Raw genomic sequence first — 17860 nt, 5'->3', positions numbered from 1 at the left:
GGTAGTAAAGGCTCTTAAGATACTACATTACTTTAAATGAATAGGCACTATAAAGAGGAGCTCTCTTTTTAGTTGTTATATTTGTGTATGTATACATTGAAAATAAATTAGTTGTCTGTCCTTTCTATCACCATCAATCATCATCTTTCCCTTCCCTAGGTCCTACAGTGATTTTAGATTTGTATAGCACCAATGTATCATGCAGTGTGGTTGTAGCAGTGTTGGTACCAGGATATTAGAGAGGCAAGGTGGATGAGTTAATATCTTTTACTGGAAACTTCTGTTGGAGAGACAAAAGCTTTTGAGCATACACAGAGCTCTTCCTCAGATCTGGGAAATGTACTCAAAGGGTAAGTCTACACAGAAACTAGATATCCTCTGGTTCAATAGCACCATAGAGTGAGCACAGTGAATAGCTGTGTAGACTTCCGGGCTCCTGGAACTCATAAGCCTACACAGCAATGAAACAGCCCCACAGCCCAAAACAACTGGCCTGTGCCAGCCATGGGTTTCTCCTTGCTGTGTAGATGTGCTTAGAGTGTCACAGGTGGAACACATTGTTTACCATAAATACAGTAACTCCTCACTTAAAGTCATCCCGGTTAACACTGTTTTGTTATTAGGTTGCTGATCTATTAGAACATATTTGTTTAAAGTCATGCAATGTTCTGTTATAAGGTTGTTTGGCTCACACCCCACTCTGCCCGCCCAGCATTCCAGCCGAGGAGTGGACAAGCCCTCGACTCCACTCCTCAGCAGGAGCGCAGGGCAGGCGAAGCGAGTCAAGTCTTCAAGCTCCAACCCCACTATGCCCCTGCCTCAATCAAGCTTCACAATCATCATTTGTGATTACAGTGTTAAATTTAACAAACTTATACTGCTTAGGTATATGACGTCTTGTCTAGTGAAAAAAAGATTTCCCTGAAACCTAAGCTCCCCTATTTACATTAATTCTAAGTGAAATCAATTTTCCTATAAAAGTAACATTTTTCAGGAACATAATTATAAAAGAGGAGTTACTGTAGTTAACACATTTCAAGGGACCATTCAAGATGAAGTAGCCTGTTAACATGAAAAACTTAGACCATCACCACCCATACATTAAAAACTCTGGAACATACCGACACCAGCAAAGAAAAGAGGGAGGAAAAAAAAAACCCGCTTGTCTCTCACCAACAGAGTTGGTCCAATAAAAGATATTACCTTACCTACTTTGCCTCACTAAACTGGATTAGACAAAATTTCTGGAGTTCCAACCTGAAAAGTCTAGAATGTTGGCCACGGCAGATGTTGCTATGCCAGCATCACCTTGGAAAGAGGCAGAGAGCACGTGTTCTGGAACAGGAACCCCTTCTGAATCCCCTTTTATTGACAATTTTGAGACAACACTAACCTGTGGTACTGCTCAAGTGAGTAACTCCAACAGCTGTTTGACAGAGGGGAGACTAAGGTGAAGACAGAGCCCAGAAATTGGAGGGTGGCTGCTGGAACAGCATGTGAGCTACCCATGTGGTGAAGGACAGCTCCCCAAGTTGTCCTCCATGTTTTGTGGGGTTTGAGCTGCTTCCGTCATGCCATCAGATTTCTAGGGCTAGATGTAAGCTTAACTCACAAAACACAGCCATTTGGGACTTACAGAACCTATTCTTCTCCTCTGTAGGGGCTCTCCCACCTCCTCCCCCATTGTTCTCTCCTCAGCTGGATTGTTTCCCCTACATTGGACAGTTGTCCTCCTTAGTTTCTCAACTCCCTCTTGGTTCTTCTTGATTCTCTGAATTCTCTTGACATGGGAGATCTGCTGATGTGGGACAATTGCTATGGCACCTCAAATCGGGGTTCTTTATTTGTGGATAGTGAGGGTGAACACTGGATACAGAGGAATGCTCCTTGGAGTCAGCCACAGGTACTTCTCTAATGGGCAGTGTGCAAAGTCAAGTGCCAAAGTGCTTCAGTCAGAGCAGGTCAAAGTGCTGCAAGAGGCAGTTTTTATGGTTTACTGGTTATTTCTGAAAGTTGCTTAGGTATCACCCAGCTAAAACAGCTGTTAATATTTATTATGGATTTGCTGAAACAGGTGTGTGGACAAAGGCAGATACAATGTCTGATACTGATGAGATGACCATCAATCTTCTCTTGGTTGGAAGGACGCAGAGTGGAAAAAGTGCTTCTGGGAATAGCCTTCTGGGCAGCTTTGACTTTGACAGCCATCTATCCCCAAGATCCGTGACCACAGGCTGCAGTCTCGGATGCAGCTGCCGCATCTCAGGCTTCACACGCCGAAATGGCCATGAGCTAGCCCTGCGGGTTCACGTGATGGACACTCCAGGGTATCCTCACAGCAGCCTGAGCAAAGAAGAGGTGCAGCAAGTGGTGAAGGCAGCTCTGGCACAGCACTTTGGAGATGAGGGCCTTCACCTAGCACTCTTGGTCCTGAGAGCTGACTTGCCTCTTTGTGAGGAAGAAAGTCACACAATTCAGCTAGTCCAGGTAAAAAATTCTGTACATACTGGCAACTATCGTTTTCAGAACTAGGAACCCTCAAAACAGCATCAGCTGAGGTAGAAAGGAGACAGGTAGGTGCAGTTTACACACACCCCTCTCCCTTCCACAGTCCAAGCTTGTTCTAGCTAAAACTCAGTGGCATTTCTGTGCTGTAGACAAACTTTTCATGTTAAATTTGATGGAAGAAAGTTAACACACAGAATAGGTGGCCAAGTATTATTCACTGTTATCAATTATAGGAGAGCAGAAACAGGCCTGTGAGTCTGGTTTACCCATTAAGAATGTTTTTCTCCCCTCTCCTGCCCCCATAATAGGATTTACATGTATTGAGGTTTATCATCAAGGACCCAGACCTGTTGAAAAGAAATGCTACTTTAATCATTTGCAGATAGACACTAAAACAAACTATATTAAATGTAGGATAAATTAAGGCGTTCTGAATTGCACGAAACCCAGAGGAACATCAAAAATTAAAAAATTTCCACCAGAACCTTAACTCTGCCCCCCAAAACACATGCATTTTCCAAGAATTGTACTTGGTGAATGTTAAGTTTGCAGATGTTTTAGCTACCAGTTATTATATAAACAAGAGGAACATTTGATCAAAGCCACTAGAACCTCAGAGTTACAAATACCAGAGTTACCAACTGACTGGTTAATCACATACCTCATTTTGAACCAGAAGTATGCAATCAAGAAGCAGCAACAAAAAAGCAATACAGTACCATGTTAAGCATAAAATATTAAAAATAAAGGGAAAGTTATAAAAAAGTGATGAGGTAAAAAAAAACTTGGTTTTATCTTTAAATTAAGATGCTTAAAAGCAGCATTTTCCATCTGCATAGTACAGTTTCAAAGCTGTATTAATCAATGTTCAGTTGTAAATGTTTCAATAAACCACCATGTTCTGAGTTATGAACATTTCAGAGTTATGAACACCTCAGGAATGGAGATTATTCATAACTCTGAGGTTCTACTATACTATTCTGCTTTTTCACAGCAGTTGTCTTTGGATCATCTCAAAGCACTTTACAAATAAAAAAAAAGTTTGTCAAAACTCCCCTGTGAGGTAGAGGTTATTCTCATTTACCAGATAAGGAAACCACTGGTGGAGATATTAAGTGAATTGCCCGTGGCCACACAGGTACCTTTAAGTATAGCTCAGATCATCTACCTCTCTTATAATACCAATAGTGTTCAAAGCTAAGCAGGGAGTAATATACTTTACATTTCTTTAGCAACTTTCCTGTGGTAGGGATTCACTATAACAAATGAGTGTTTTAATCTCCCTCTCCTTGTACTGGGGTGGAGACTCCTCCCACAGCCTTAGCAGGTGGCTGAAATTCACCCAAAAATTGCTCTGACACTTAGCAACAACAACAAAAATGGTCACTCACTTTCTCATAACTGTTGTTCATGTCCATTCCAAACAGGTGCACGCATGCATGGCAACTGGAAAACTTTTCCACTAGCAGCATCCATCGGGTTGGCCTAGGCACCCCCAGAGTCACACCTACATGGCGCTCAATATAGCGCACTGCTGACCCACCACCCTCTCAGGTCCTTCTAGCCAGCTACTCTGACAGAGGGGTAGGAGGGTGTGGTGTTCATGTCCATTCCAATACCCATCTCAAAGAACAGTTACAAGAAGGGGAGTAACTGTTTTTTCCTTCAAGTGCTTGTTCATGTCAACTTCAAATCAGGTGACTCACAACCCCCAAGTTCAGGAGGCAAGGTCTGAGTCATCCACTGATTGGAGCACTGCTCTTCCAAAGGCTGCATCATCTCTGGCCTGTGGGGTGATTGCATAGTGCATGGAGCAGCAAGGATGTCAACCATAGGGTCAGCATCCTCTACCATCTCCTCTGCCCAGATCCCCAAGTTCTGGGCCATCCGTTGCAGCAGCTGTTGTAGGACCCTATTGTCCTCCAGGGCCAGGGCTATCAATGTCCCTGCCACAGTCTGATCTGGAGATAATGAGGAGGAGAGCCCTGACAATGGGCCCTGCTCACTCCCCTCAGCACCCAAAGGGTCACATGGCACCCAGTATTGCTATGCTGCCACATCAGCCACCTGCAGTGCTGGGACCGCTGGAATTGAGATTGTTGGCACTGAGGTCGCCAGTGCCAGTGAGAGTGAAGGGAAGGGTCTCAGTGGCACTGCTGCTGGTGGTGCCAGCAGTGCCTGTGGAGAGATGAAGGACATGGATCTGGACCTTGAGCCCTGGTTCTGTCCCTGGCCCTGCTGACAAGTCCAGGGTGTCCAGAAGGGCCAGAGTCGGGAGTTGCCACTGCAGTGGCCATGGCACTGGATAGGGCTGGCAGTCACGCCAGGACTTGAACCTTCTGTTCCTGGTCCTATTGGAGTGGTAGGATTCTGACTCTGAGGACGACCACGGAGGAGTGTCCTGTGGCACCTTATATACTAACAGACGTTTTGGAGCATGAGCTTTCGTGGGTGAATACCCACCTCCTCAGATGCATCTGAGGAGGTGGGTATTCACCCACGAAAGCTCATGCTCCAAAACGTCTGTTAGTCTATAAGGTGCCACAGGACTCTTTGCTGCTTTTACAGATCCAGACTAACACAGCTACCCCTCTGATACATGGAGGAGTGGTGTTCTGTGGTGCCAGCGAGCGGTGCCAGGAACTGGAGGACCAGTGCAGTTCCCCCACATGGATGGACTGTGCTGAGGAAAGGCACGCTGGAGATGGATATCGGTGCACCATCATAGCTGGCTTGCCCCTTGACAGAATTGGGGGCTGAGCAGTCATGGGCAACTTGTCTTGCATCTGTCGGGAGGACAATGTCACGAGGTGCACAAGGTCCTGAGGTGCCACAAATGCCTCTAGTATAGAGGAGAGATGGAGCTCTCCACCATGCCAGTCTGGAGCGTGGTGAGGGTTCAGACTCGACTGGACTCCTGAGGGGGCAGGAGTCAATGAGACCCTGGGAGGCACAGGGGCCGAGGTGACATGGCTCAGTTTGGGTCTCCCTGATGCAGGCTCCTTGGGCTTGGAACGAGGACAGCAACCCCTCTCTGGGGTTCTCTTTTTCTGGGGCATCGGGGACTGAGACCAGGGCCTCAGAGAAGATTATGTATGGGTGGAGCTGTGGTGGTGCAGGGACTCCTTGGGGTCCTTTCCCAGCACCGACTCATGCATTGTTGGTGTCGAAGCACTGTGCACCAATGAGGAGGTGCTGGGCATGGGTTCTGTTGACCCCGGGTCAGGTTGTGGCTGGGACGCTGCCTCCAAGAGAAGGATTTTGAGCCTTTGCTCCTAGTCTTTTAAGGTCCTAGGGCAAAATCCTTTGCAAATTCTGCACCTCTCGTTCTGGTGGCTCTCCCTGAGACACTACACACAGAAAGAGTGCAGGTCACTCTTCAAAACACATTTTCCATAGTACTCTCAGAGTTTGAAAACTGAGGACCAGGGCATACCCCAGTGCTGTGGGGGAGGTAAACATTGGTGGAGGACCCCCAAAAGGAAACTTATGACCTAACTACTAATACTAAACTAACACTTGTAAACTGAAAAACTATAAACTCGAAGAGTGGACACTGCCCAAACATGCTTGCAAAGCAAGAGCAACAAGTTATTCCACCTGTCACTGGTGGTAAGAAGGAACTAAGGGGGTGGTGGGTTGGCAGGGTTCTATGTTGAGCACCATGAAGGCACAACTCCAGGGGGCGCCCAGGCCGATCTGATGGATGGTGCTAAGGGAAAAGTTTTCTGGCTGGCATGCACACACCTGATTGGAATTGACATGAACCACTACTCAAAGAACCACCTATTTTATCAGTGACAGTCACCTTAATCAGCAACATGTCTTCCCAGAGTCCGTCAGTCAATGATCAAGGGAATCCGTTTACCATTGAGCTCTGGCTGATCCCTATGGAGGGTTTGATGCTAGCTTATGGTACCCCAGTCCAGAGCTCTGACTCTGGATCCTGGTTCCTCTAGCAGTTGCTGGATCTCAGGCTGCCTCATATTACCAGATGCACAGTGCAGCACACATCTATCACTGTGCTGGCTGCCACTTCTTGCCAGGAGGGCTTGCAACAGGGCAGGATTTCCTGCATTCTCTCCATTCAACCAGTGTTGCCTGCATGCTCATTGACTCCACGAATCAGAGCTGCAGAAGCAGGTTTTCACAGCACTGTTGCTATTTGGGGCTGGGGGTGACTGTCCCACACACCAACACAGTGGGCTTCTCATTTTTTAAAATGAGAGCAACAAGGCACAGAATGACTCCCTCAAAAAATTATTATATATAAAAAAGACGACATTGGCAGACTTGGGGCAAGAATTCAGAACACTTCGTTCTCAATTCCATGCTTTAATCCAAATCTAATTTAATTTAAAATAAACCACAATAGAAAACTGTTAGAGAGTCACCATATATTTCTTTGACTACAATAATTCCTGCTCAGGCAGGACTAACTTTTTTTTATTTTTTTTTGGGGGGGGGGGAGTTAAACCCTGCTAAAAGCTAAATTCTTTTCTGTTCCTCACAAAACTGAAAATTATGTCTTTCTGGATGTCTGGTGGGGGGGAGAAAGAGTTTTGGTGATGTTTGGGGGGGGCATACTGGGGGTGGGGGCGGTTGTGGAGAGAGAAGAAAATCCTCTCTCTTGAACTTTTCCATTGAAAATTTCTCAAATACTTCTCGTATGACTGAGCTTCTTTAAAAAAGTCAGCCAGCAGGGGGAATGTTGATTATCATTTTCACAGTGTCTATGCTGAGCACTATAGGGATGAACTTTCTAAAGAGCTACATAATGTTACTCTGACCTAGTAGAGAAAAACCAAGCTCCCATTACAAGGTGCTTTTGGGATAAGGCCCATAGGCAAGGAAAAGGAGAATTCAATCAGAATTCTTTGTATTGGCCTTTCCATATGTTATTGGCCAACTAAATTTCTCTGTTGGAAAAGAGATGAAAGATGTTAGGAGATAAGCAAATGGGAGATGATCCTGCCTCTTCCCCATCCCCTTTGAATTGAAACCTACTACTTTTGTTTCATGTTTCTGTTATAATTATGGTTCACAGTTGATAGAATGGTTGTCTATTTCTAAAAGCCCAGATGTTATGAGATCATCAACCAAACAGGGCAGGGCAGCTAGCCAGATCTTGGAAAAAGTATGTATATTCTGAACAATAGTGCTTATACTTTAACTAACTGTCCTGAAAGGACTGAAAACTTTTTAGCAATCAGCAACAATTCTTGATAAGTCACAGCAATCCTCTACATATTAGGGGTAGTATATTGATAAGCCACCCAGAATATATTTACACCTTTCTGAATTTTCATTTATTGGTGTGGTCTTGTGAATTGAGCACAGGACTCAGGGCCAGAAATCCCCAAATTCTAGTATTGACTTTAATGCTCACTTGCCTGATCCTGAACAAGCCACTTAACTAACAGCATTAATAGGCAGCTGCTTTAAAACAAACAGAAGGAAGTACTTTTCACACAATGCACAGCCAACCTGTAGAACCCATTGCTAGAGGATGTTGTGAAGGCTAGAAGTACAAGTTGGTTCAGAAAAGAATTATATAACCTAAATGGAGGACAGGTCCATCGATGGCTACTAGTAAAGATGATCAAGCATGCAACCCAATGCTTTGGGTGTCCCTAAACTTCCAACTGACAAGGAATGGATCACTCAATAACAGCCCTGTTCTGTTCATTCTCTCTCTCAAACATCTGGCACCAGCCACTGTTGGAAGATAGGATAGTGGGCTAAATGCATAGGCACTGACTCAGTGGGTGCTCCAGGGCTGATGGGGGCAGGGGAAGGGAAAAAAGGTGGGTGCTGAGCACCCACCCATCAGATCCTCCCCCCCCCGTGCCTCCCTACTACCTAGCTCATTTGCACAGTCTCTTATTCACAATATACAGTCTGCCTCCTACCTTCAATCTTTAGATTCCAAGCACTGGGGAAGATAACTCAGCCAGCTAGCAGAAGCTTTCAATCCAGCTTTATTTACCACATCAAACTTCTTCTCTAAGCTCTCTCTACTTACTGCCTACCAACTTTATATCTTCCCTTTGTTGAGCTAATTACCTCATTAGCACCATTGCCACCAGTTGGCAACAATCCTCACTGTTACTGGTTAATTGATCCGAGTTAAGCTCATGATTTTATATGCAATTACCTAAGAGACAATGGTACTAGACCTTACACTATCATACATGCCTGTCTCTGTTTGGTATTTGTATATGTGCCCCTCACCACAGTATCTCATCATTTAGCTCAGTGGTCCCCAAACTTTCCACAGCCCCTCTCTCTGCCAAGGGGGAGGGGAGGGGAGCGGAGCATGGACAGGGTAAGGGGGACAAGGCTGCGGCTACAGCTGGGGGCGGATCTGGGGCCAGGAACTGAGCTGTGGCTAGGGACAGAGGCTGACACCAGGAGCAGAAGCCATGGTCTGGGGCCAAGACTGGGGCCGGGGGTGCAGCAGAGCTGGAGGCAGAGCAGGCCATGCCCTGTCCCCCACCTTTTCCAAGCCCCACCCCCCCAGGGGGTATGCCCTACAGTTTGGAATGGCTGATTTAGATTATAATTGGAATGGCTTGAAGCTGCTTGCATTGCTAGTAGTTACCTAACAGTTGCCCAGTCACCTACATCAAGAACTATAGCTCAGTCCAAATTCCCTGTAACAAGGTAACCAAATCCAGGTTAACACTGGTAAATTGTGGTTCAGACTGTAGAATAGAACAGTGGCCTCCAACATTTGTTCATTTGCGGACCCCTAAATAATTTCAAATGGAGGCATGGACCCTTTTCAAATCTACTGTCCGTGTATGTATATATGTGCATATATATGAATTCTGTTCAGTCACTTTTCAGTTTAAGCCTTTCCCGAACCCCTTAGACATAGTCCAGGGACCACACGTTGAGCACCACTGGAATAGAGGGTCTGGTCTATTGTTTTTCCTAGCTCCTCCTGCTTCTGATATTTTTCTTGCAGTCTCTCACCTCAACTGGTTTCAGTTATGTTAATTATCTTACCAGATGGCTTCGGAGAAATAACTGGGAGTTAAGGTTTATAGGCTGCAATTTAGGTTCAGACCTGGGTATTGCAGAGACTGCCCTGTAGATTGTCCTTTCTGGGCAACTGATGAATATAGAGAGTCTATATTCAAATTACATCTGACAGCTGCTCTCAACGCTGTTGCCTGTAAATTGGTGCTAGTTTGACTATGATCATATGCTCTTGCTGAACATTTCCCAGTATATTGGAGCAATTGCTCATCAGCACCAAGAGCTGTCATTCATTATACTTTTCAGACATCCATCTCGTTTATCCAGATGCTCAATGAGTACATAAGACAATGTGAAGGGTTAATAAGAAGGCATGGTCTGAGGCATAAATTTACTTTAAAAACACAGTATTTGGAATTCATTAATTTTACATTCACATTTCATGTTACGTGTTTTCTGCATACCCAAAATATCAAAATTCATAAAGTGAATAGTCCAACTGCACTGAAAAGGAGTCAACTCTAAAAAGAGGGAACGTGGCTGACACAATCAAGTATTTCATATTGACCTAAGATTTTGTACTGCTCCCCATTTCCCTCCCTACCAGGCTGTGAGCACCTCCCAGGAAAATAAAATTGGCATTGCATGATCCTTAGGAGATTTCATGAAGTCTTTTGCTCTTTTCCTTTCTCAGGATATAGAAAACTGTTTGCAATAGGTTTTATTTTGCAAGATGGGAGTGGCAACTGTTGTAAATGATGTTATGGCTGTGGTGGAAAAGCTTTAATCAGAGAGAAAGCTTCTGCAGTATGATCTAAAAGGTATCAGACTCTGGCCTGGATTCAATGTTCCTGAATGCTGAGGAGATATGATGAGATAAATGGCTCTGTGGATATGGGTAAAGCAGTGGACGTAATGCATCTTAACTTTAGTAAAGCTTTTGTTACAGTCTCCCACACTATTCATACCAGCAAGTTAAAAAAAAGTATGGATTGAATGAATGGACTATAAGGTGGATAGAAAGCTGGCGAGTCTAGTTGGCAGTGGATACCTGGGGGAGGCTACCCTTACCAGGGGGAAGCTAACCCGTACCTGGGGGAGGCTACCCTTACCAGGGGGGCAAAACATGAAGGGGTTGCCCAACCCCATCCCACACCCCAGGGGTCAGACCTGGAGGCAGTTTTGTTCAACATCTTCATTAATAATCTGGATGATGGGATGGATTGCATCCTCAGCAAGTTCACAGATGACACTAAGATGGGGGGAGAGGTAGATAAGCTGGAGGATAGGGATAGGGTCCAGAGTGACCTAGACAAATTGGAGGATTGGGCCAAAAGAAATCTGATGAGGTTCAGTAAGACCAAGTGCAGAGTCCTGCACTCAGGATGGAAGAATCCCATGCACCGTTACAGGCTAGTGACCAACTGGCTAAGCAGCAGTTCTGCAGAAAAGAACCTGGGGATTACAGTGGATGAGAAGCTGGGTATGAGTCAGCTGTGTGCCCCCGTTGCCAAGAAGGTTAATGGCAACACTCCTACTAATGCAGCCCAATATGCCAGCAGATCAAGGGAAGTGATTATTTCCCTCTATTTGGCACTGTATTTCATCCAGTTTTGAGCCCCCCATTACAGAAAGGATGTTGACAAACTAGAGGCCAGCAGAGGGCAACAAAAATTATTAGTGGGCTGTGGTATATAACTTACAAGGAGAGGCTGAGGGAACTGGGCTTATTTAGTCTGCGGGGGGGGGGGGGATTTGATAGCAGCCTTCAAGTATCTGAAAGGGAGTTCCAAAGAGGATGGAGCTCAGCTGCTCTTAGTGGTGGCAAATCATAGAACAAGAAGCAATGGTCTCAAGTTGCAGTGGAGGAGGTTTAGGTTGGATATTAGGAAAAACTATTTCACTAGGAGGGTGGTGAAGCACAGAAATAGGTTACCTGGGGAGGTGGTGGAATCTCCATCTTTAGGGCTTTGTCAAGTTGGCCCTTAGAAGCCTCTGGCTAGGATGATTTAGTTGCGGTTGGTCCTGCTTTGAGCAGGGGGTTGGTCTAGATGACCTCTGAGGTCTCTTCCAACCCTAATCTTCTGATTCTAATGCTCTTTCCACAGGCAGATTCCCATGACCAAACATTCCTTATAATCAACTCTTCTGTGTCCTGTTCTGGGCTTTAGGGGCTTTGTCCCAGAAGAACAGAATTAATTTGGCTATCATAAGTGGTGATATGGTCTCTAGCTGTAGATGGTGCTTGACACTGTTAATCATACATATTTAAGAAACATGGGGTAGATAGGAACGATGTATACAAGAAAGACCTTTATATTTCTAAGGACACTATGTATTAAGAATTCAGGCCTCACTGATTTTTGGAAACTAAATTGACTAATCAATCTAATTATTACAGCACTTTAATCTGATTTAAAACTGGTAACTCAGTATTTACACAATATTAGAACACTTGATGCAATTTGGCTGGTATAGTTCATGTTCTGCACATACCTAAATACTCCATATTGAATATGATATTCCTCACTTTGTGCCAATATATTGTACATTGTTGCTGTGTGAAGTTAAACCACCCATGTATATCACACGACCTGGAGAAGTGGCTGCATTTCCATGGTGGGTGAAGGAATTCTTCTATATCAACTGTGTATAACACTGAGTTCCTTTCAGGCACCAATACCAAGATCCAGAGTGACAGTTCTTAACCATGTAAATTCAAATTAGTCTTCTCTGAAGATGTACATATCAATCCCACTTCAGGAACAGGTTGGGTTCTCAAACATACCTTCAAGGAGCAATACTGCATGATGTGAAAGTGTTTTCTACCTTTCATTTCTAAGATAACCTAAGCTATTAAGTTACTTTATAAAAGCCTATTGGAACATTCAGATTTGGATTTTTAAGAATAAAAACTGTATTAGTCTTACCTGTTTCATGATGACAGACTATTTATTTTTATAATACTAAAACATTAAGAATTCTCAAAATATAAGAAATTAAAGACTGAATTCTGTAAAGCATTGGGCCTTAAATCTTTTAGATTTAAGCTCTTACAACAGAAATTGATGCCTGGGTTCTATGGAAAAATAATGGACTAGAATTCCTTATGTTCCCTCAGTTTTGGCTATACATCATATTTTTTTCTTATCTGCAAGCATAACCCCCAGAGTTTGTACAGAGCACCATTGAGATCAACAGGTTTCTACAATGGCAAAAAGATGTTGATGCAAGATATGGCCTTGCACATCCCCAGTTACAGACACTTTTGCTTAAATTGCATTTTAGTATCAGATGCTTTTGAAATAAAAATCCAAATGAATACTGTATGCTACAAGCATAAATTTGCTTTTGCATCACCCACTTTGCTTACTTATTTGAAAGAATATTGTCAGATCTTTTTTTCAAATTTTCCTTTATTTACCAGTAACTCCTGGAAGATTAAAACTGAATAGTGTTTTCCTTGTAGTGTCACCCATGTTCGCATGCATACAGTAAAAGGGTTGCTAACAGGTGCAGGGGGGAGAGGGACATTTTCTTTTCTTTGATGAAAGAGCAACAAAGCAGCAAAAGCATACAAAGAATTATATTGATATGCTGAACAGATAAGAAAATAAAGGTGTCACATTTTGAGTCTGATTCTTGAGTGTACTTTCAAACAAAATGTACACACTAAATACAATTTACTGTAAAACAATGAAATGCAAACCAAAAACAAAAAAAGGAATCTTGAAACTAATTTTATAGGCAACAAGCTTTAAAAGCTTTCATAAAAACAGACTCAACTGAGCTTCATTAAAAGAGGGAACATAAGCATCAGTTAGCAGCCCTACCAGGGAAACTTGTTTTTTCTCCCCTCATCCATGACTATATATTTAAAAAAAAAAAAAAAAAAGATAGGAATGCTCCATTTACAGATACAAGTCCATCATGAAATATTAACAGTTCTCAACTGTATTTTTAGTATTGCTTGGCATCAGATTGTTTTCACAAACACAGTATGGATGTCTTACATAATCAACTTTCATCTCTTAGTAGGAAAAGATCACTGTTCCTGTATTTCAGAAGCCTTTGTGGGACCAAGAGATGAAGTTATTTTTTTCTTTTGGATGGAGTGGTATACAAATTCCATATGAGAGCTTTATACAATCTGCTTTATAGTGACCAAAATGAAGTCTCTTGACCACCTATCTTAATTATAAATGGTATTAACACCTTCGAAGGTCAAGGAATCATAGCCATTTTCTTGCAATTCAAACTGTTATGACCTGGCTTTCTATTCAGAGCTTATTGGTCTGTCAATTCATACATACACAATCTATTTTGGTGTATGGGGAGGGAGATGGGAACAAGAAATGATAACTATTGGAGATTTGTTTTTCATTACAGGAACTTCTGGGTCCCACATGGAAAAACTTCACTGCAATTCTATTTACACATGCAGACAAGGTAAAAGAGGCAGGATTAAATGGAGACGAATACTTGCATATTGCCTCTGATACCCTGCTAAACCTTTTGAGCTCAATACAACAGAGATACATTTTTGTAGACAACCAGGCAAACACACTCCAAGAGGAAAGAAAAACAATCTTAAGAAAAATCATGGAATTTATAAGACAAAATAGTTACCAGGTGCTTCTAGTTAAATAAATGGATGGTGACAAATACAAATTATCTCTCAGGTACTCATTTACTAACAGCCATCTTCTTTTCTACTTTGGGATAAAATTACATGCAGAGACGAGGACTCTAGAAGTCAGCACTAAGTGCTTGGGGTATTCATGCCCAAATCAACATTTGCATTTCACTTATTATAAAATAGATAAACTGTTTAGACTACAAAATTAGTTACCATAAACATGTATAGTATGCCTATCACTCTACTAACAGCCATTATCACACCAGATCACGGATTCAGGCTGAATTCTGGACAGTGTCCCTATTACTGTGTTTACAAATATTACACCACAGATCATCACATTTTATATTGTAGCTCACAAAGAGCAGGTTACTGAGTAGAAAATAAGAATACGTATGCTCAAAACCATTGTAGTGTTGCTGTGCATTATTGAATAGCTACCACATCCTGCCTGAATTGGCTGCCCTTCAGATTCTTATTTTTTGCACTTGATTCTACAGTCTTTACTAAGGTAAAAGCACATAGTTTGCAAAGACCTTTCAGATCTTACAGTTTGAAAGTCTCATACTGTAATCTATTTTCCCATCTTGCTTCATAATGAATCCTAATTTAAACAGTTTTAACATCTTAAAGAATATCAGACCTCATTCGCTACGTAGATTATAAGGCAGTTTAAATAGCTCCCATGTTTTGAAGATTATTCAGAGTATTTGGAAGAACAAATTATTACTGCTAGTTCCCAGATGCATGCAAAATTAGTACTGTGGGGGTATATATACAAAGCACATTTAAAAACATTTGTATTCATCTTCCCTTTGTGCCTGTCTCCCTTAATTTTATATCATTGTCATTTTATTGTTTTCCCAGCTTACTGAATGACGTTTGAATTCTGGAAAATTCAAAGACTGAGAAATGTATTTTATTATTTCAGTGGTTAGACAATAGATGGACAGTAAATGAAACACAAACACTTGGAAGTATATTTAAACAGTTATTGGGGATTTGAAAAGGTTAGTTGTGAATTGATATATTGCGGCCACTTTATTATTAATCGTGGCTACTTCCTTTTAACATGTGATGCAGTAAAATAACTTATTTTAAAGTATAAAAATTAAATTAGCTGTTCCTGTTTCAGCAAAGTATGTGATTCTGTTTACAATGTGTGTCTGAAGAAATTTCATGTAGAAGTTACAATACAAAATGGATTCACTTGATTTTTGTTTCATGCATCAGTGCACCACGATAATTGAATTAAATTAATTTTGTTGGTCAGAATCTATTCTTCAGTGATGATTTACGGGTATGATCCACCACATTCACTTCAGTTAAATTAGAAGTCTCTGCTTAGGAGCAGCCCAAAACTACATGGGCAGAGGAGTATGACATGAGTTCCACCTACCCATTGTCAGATCACTAACTCTACACTACCTGAATACCTGGCATTAAAGACCTTTCTCCATGAGGGCCCCTGCTTCCTGAGTAACTCTTTAGGTCACAGTGGTTCTCAACCTATTTACCATTGTGGGCCGCATCCAATACTACTTGTATGGCCTGGAGGATGTCACATGGGCCGCCGCTCAATGCTGACTGGGCCACAAGTGGACCACGGGTCGCAGGTTGAGAACCACTGGTTTAGAGTGCAGAGTACTTCTCCATCCCTTTCTAAACTAAGCTCAAATATCCTCAGAATCTGCACCCCGTATTCGATTGAAATAAGCTCAAGCATTTAATATACCTAGTTAATAACTGTGCATATTATTTAATTTGTCTAATCTGCAAAGTGAACAAGGTGAATGAGTGCATTTTGAAAATGTCAGTCACGCATTCATACTTTTGGAGAAGAAGAGATAAAAGAAAAATGAATCAGTCATGCCTTGGGGGGTTTATATTCATGTCTTTATTATGCTTGCACTGCTTTCCATTTAAGCTTCTGAACAGTTTCTCAGTAATTAGTTTTATTTATTTGATTCCACTGCTGGCCATGGTCTGAGCCCTGCAGACCCCCTTCCCCTTCACTTCAAATGGAACTCCTTTGTATGTAGCAATGCATTGGTCATTAGTATGAAGGTCAGGTTGAATCTGCTCCCACATCTTCTTCTTGGGATTAAGTTCCTTCTCAGGTTCTCCTGTTTAAATAAAATAAAATAAAATAAAATAAACAAAAGGAAGAGTATGGGCAGTATATACATGTGAGAGAGTGTAGTAACATTTTCCTTTGAGAATTTATTCAAAGTGATATTGGCTGCCAAAAAATTGTCACTTCATCAAGCCTCAGAGTGAAAATTGTTGAGATCATAAATCTTAATTGTATTTTTTGGGTTGGGTACTTTCTGATCCTTACTTGACAGTACTGTAGGTCCTTAGAGAAAAATATGTATTATAGCTAGCTATATAAAATTATCACAAGGAGGTAACATTGTGTCAGCATTTGGGATTAAAAAGGAAAAATGGGGGAAAAAAGTTTTTATTTAATGATTTTGAGATATGTCAGAAACACAAAGTAAATATTGAACATAGGAACACATTGTCCAGGCAGGCTTAGGCTCATCTACAGCACTGGGCAGTGAAGTTTTATATATTTGTTTTAGACAGTGTAGGCATATGAAATTTGTGCTGAGTAAATGTGAAAGGCATCCAGACAATCTACAACTGTGGAGGGTGAGAGAAAGATGGTCCTGTAATTAGAGTGCTACCCTGGGACTTAAGAGACCTATGTTCAATTCACTTCTCTACTACAGACTTCCTGTGTGTCTTTGGACAAATCACATCTTTATGTCTCATCTCCTCATCTGTAAAAGGGGGAAATAGTACTCCCACATAGGTGTTGTGAGGATAAATAATTATAGATTGTGAGATAAAGGGGGCCATGCAAGTACCTAACTAGCTTTTTTCAACTACTTTTGTGGAAATGCTGCAAAAAGCTAAAGGATGAACAGTGGAACAAAAAAAAATAAATGTTATATCTGTTCCAAAATATTTCTCCTGTTTGCATTTCTTGCCTGACAATTTTAAAAAATGATAAGGAAACCAAAAAATTAACCTGAATAAATTCCTCTGTTGCCAGTTTAAGGACAATTTATATTGAATGAACTGCTGCGTGCCAACATCATCTTTCATGATATAAATAAAGCATAAAAATCAATTCGTTGTACCATTTATTTTCCTTTGCAAAGACCAAATGGATTTCAGATCTCCTAAAGTAAAACAAGACTCCGTCATTTAGCCACAATGCCTTGGGGTGTTTTTAACCCTTTTTATGAGATTCATGTTAGTAGACTGACGAGCACAAGGGAAATTATAAACACTTCCACTGGGTTAGGCCCCAGTTCAATAATAGATAGCCTCCAGGGGAATTAATGCCATTTCACTGTCAATATTTCAACTTGCTAAGAGACTCAATTCAGCCCAATTATTGCACATACAATTCAAATGTTATGTTTCAAAATTCACAGCACATATATACTTTATGGGGAAAAAATTATATCCCCAAAAGGTAGCACAATAGCTAATGTGCTAGGAACCAACACGACTCATCAACAAGCTGTGCTCTCCGTGGTAGCATACTTCAGTGACAAGAATTCTCATGTTCTCATTCCACCCCCTCTACTCAGTCCTTGCCAGCCCAGGAAGAAGCCTTTAGGGTGGGAGGCGGGGAATCATGCCCTTGAGAAAGACTTCAGCAAATTCAGTCAGGAAGGTGTCCTAATGCAGTGATCAGAGGGGTAG

The 17860-nt window shown here is 41.9% G+C and overlaps 2 protein-coding genes across 6 annotated transcripts in view; one reads left to right on the top strand and one right to left on the bottom strand.

Moving 5' to 3' along the window:
- The first annotated feature begins 2097 nt into the window (after window positions 1-2097).
- Window positions 2098-15918, top strand: GIMD1 (GIMAP family P-loop NTPase domain containing 1). The gene is made up of 2 exons (XM_030564519.1): window positions 2098-2487; window positions 13885-15918. The coding sequence occupies exons 1-2, from the start codon at window positions 2098-2100 to the stop codon at window positions 14143-14145; spliced, it is 651 nt and encodes a 216-aa protein (XP_030420379.1). The 3' UTR covers window positions 14146-15918.
- A 90-nt stretch (window positions 15919-16008) lies between these two features.
- The window catches only part of AIMP1 (aminoacyl tRNA synthetase complex interacting multifunctional protein 1), a 66325-nt gene continuing 64473 nt past the window's right edge, over window positions 16009-17860 (bottom strand). For all 5 annotated transcript variants that reach the window (XM_030564515.1, XM_030564516.1, XM_030564518.1 and 2 more), the window contains one exon: window positions 16009-16260. In XM_030564515.1, coding sequence (XP_030420375.1) covers window positions 16094-16260 — 167 coding nt within the window. In that variant the 3' untranslated portion in view covers window positions 16009-16093. The remainder of the gene's footprint in view (window positions 16261-17860) is intronic.

The sequence above is a fragment of the Gopherus evgoodei genome, chromosome 5, assembly GCF_007399415.2.
Source record: "Gopherus evgoodei ecotype Sinaloan lineage chromosome 5, rGopEvg1_v1.p, whole genome shotgun sequence".
Classification (NCBI taxonomy): Eukaryota; Metazoa; Chordata; order Testudines; family Testudinidae; genus Gopherus; species Gopherus evgoodei.
The sequence above is the reverse complement of the archived record's forward strand: the minus strand, read 5'-3'. Positions and strand labels throughout refer to the sequence as shown.

What these genes read in the sequence shown, in the direction of transcription:
- GIMD1 (XM_030564519.1), top strand. Translation starts at nt 2,098, where the DNA reads ATGTCTGATACTGATGAGATGACCATCAATCTTCTCTTGGTTGGAAGG. An exon ending in ACACAATTCAGCTAGTCCAG is followed by an intron (nt 2,488 to 13,884) that starts GTAAAAAATTCT and finishes TTTTCATTACAG; the next exon opens with GAACTTCTGGGTCCCACATG.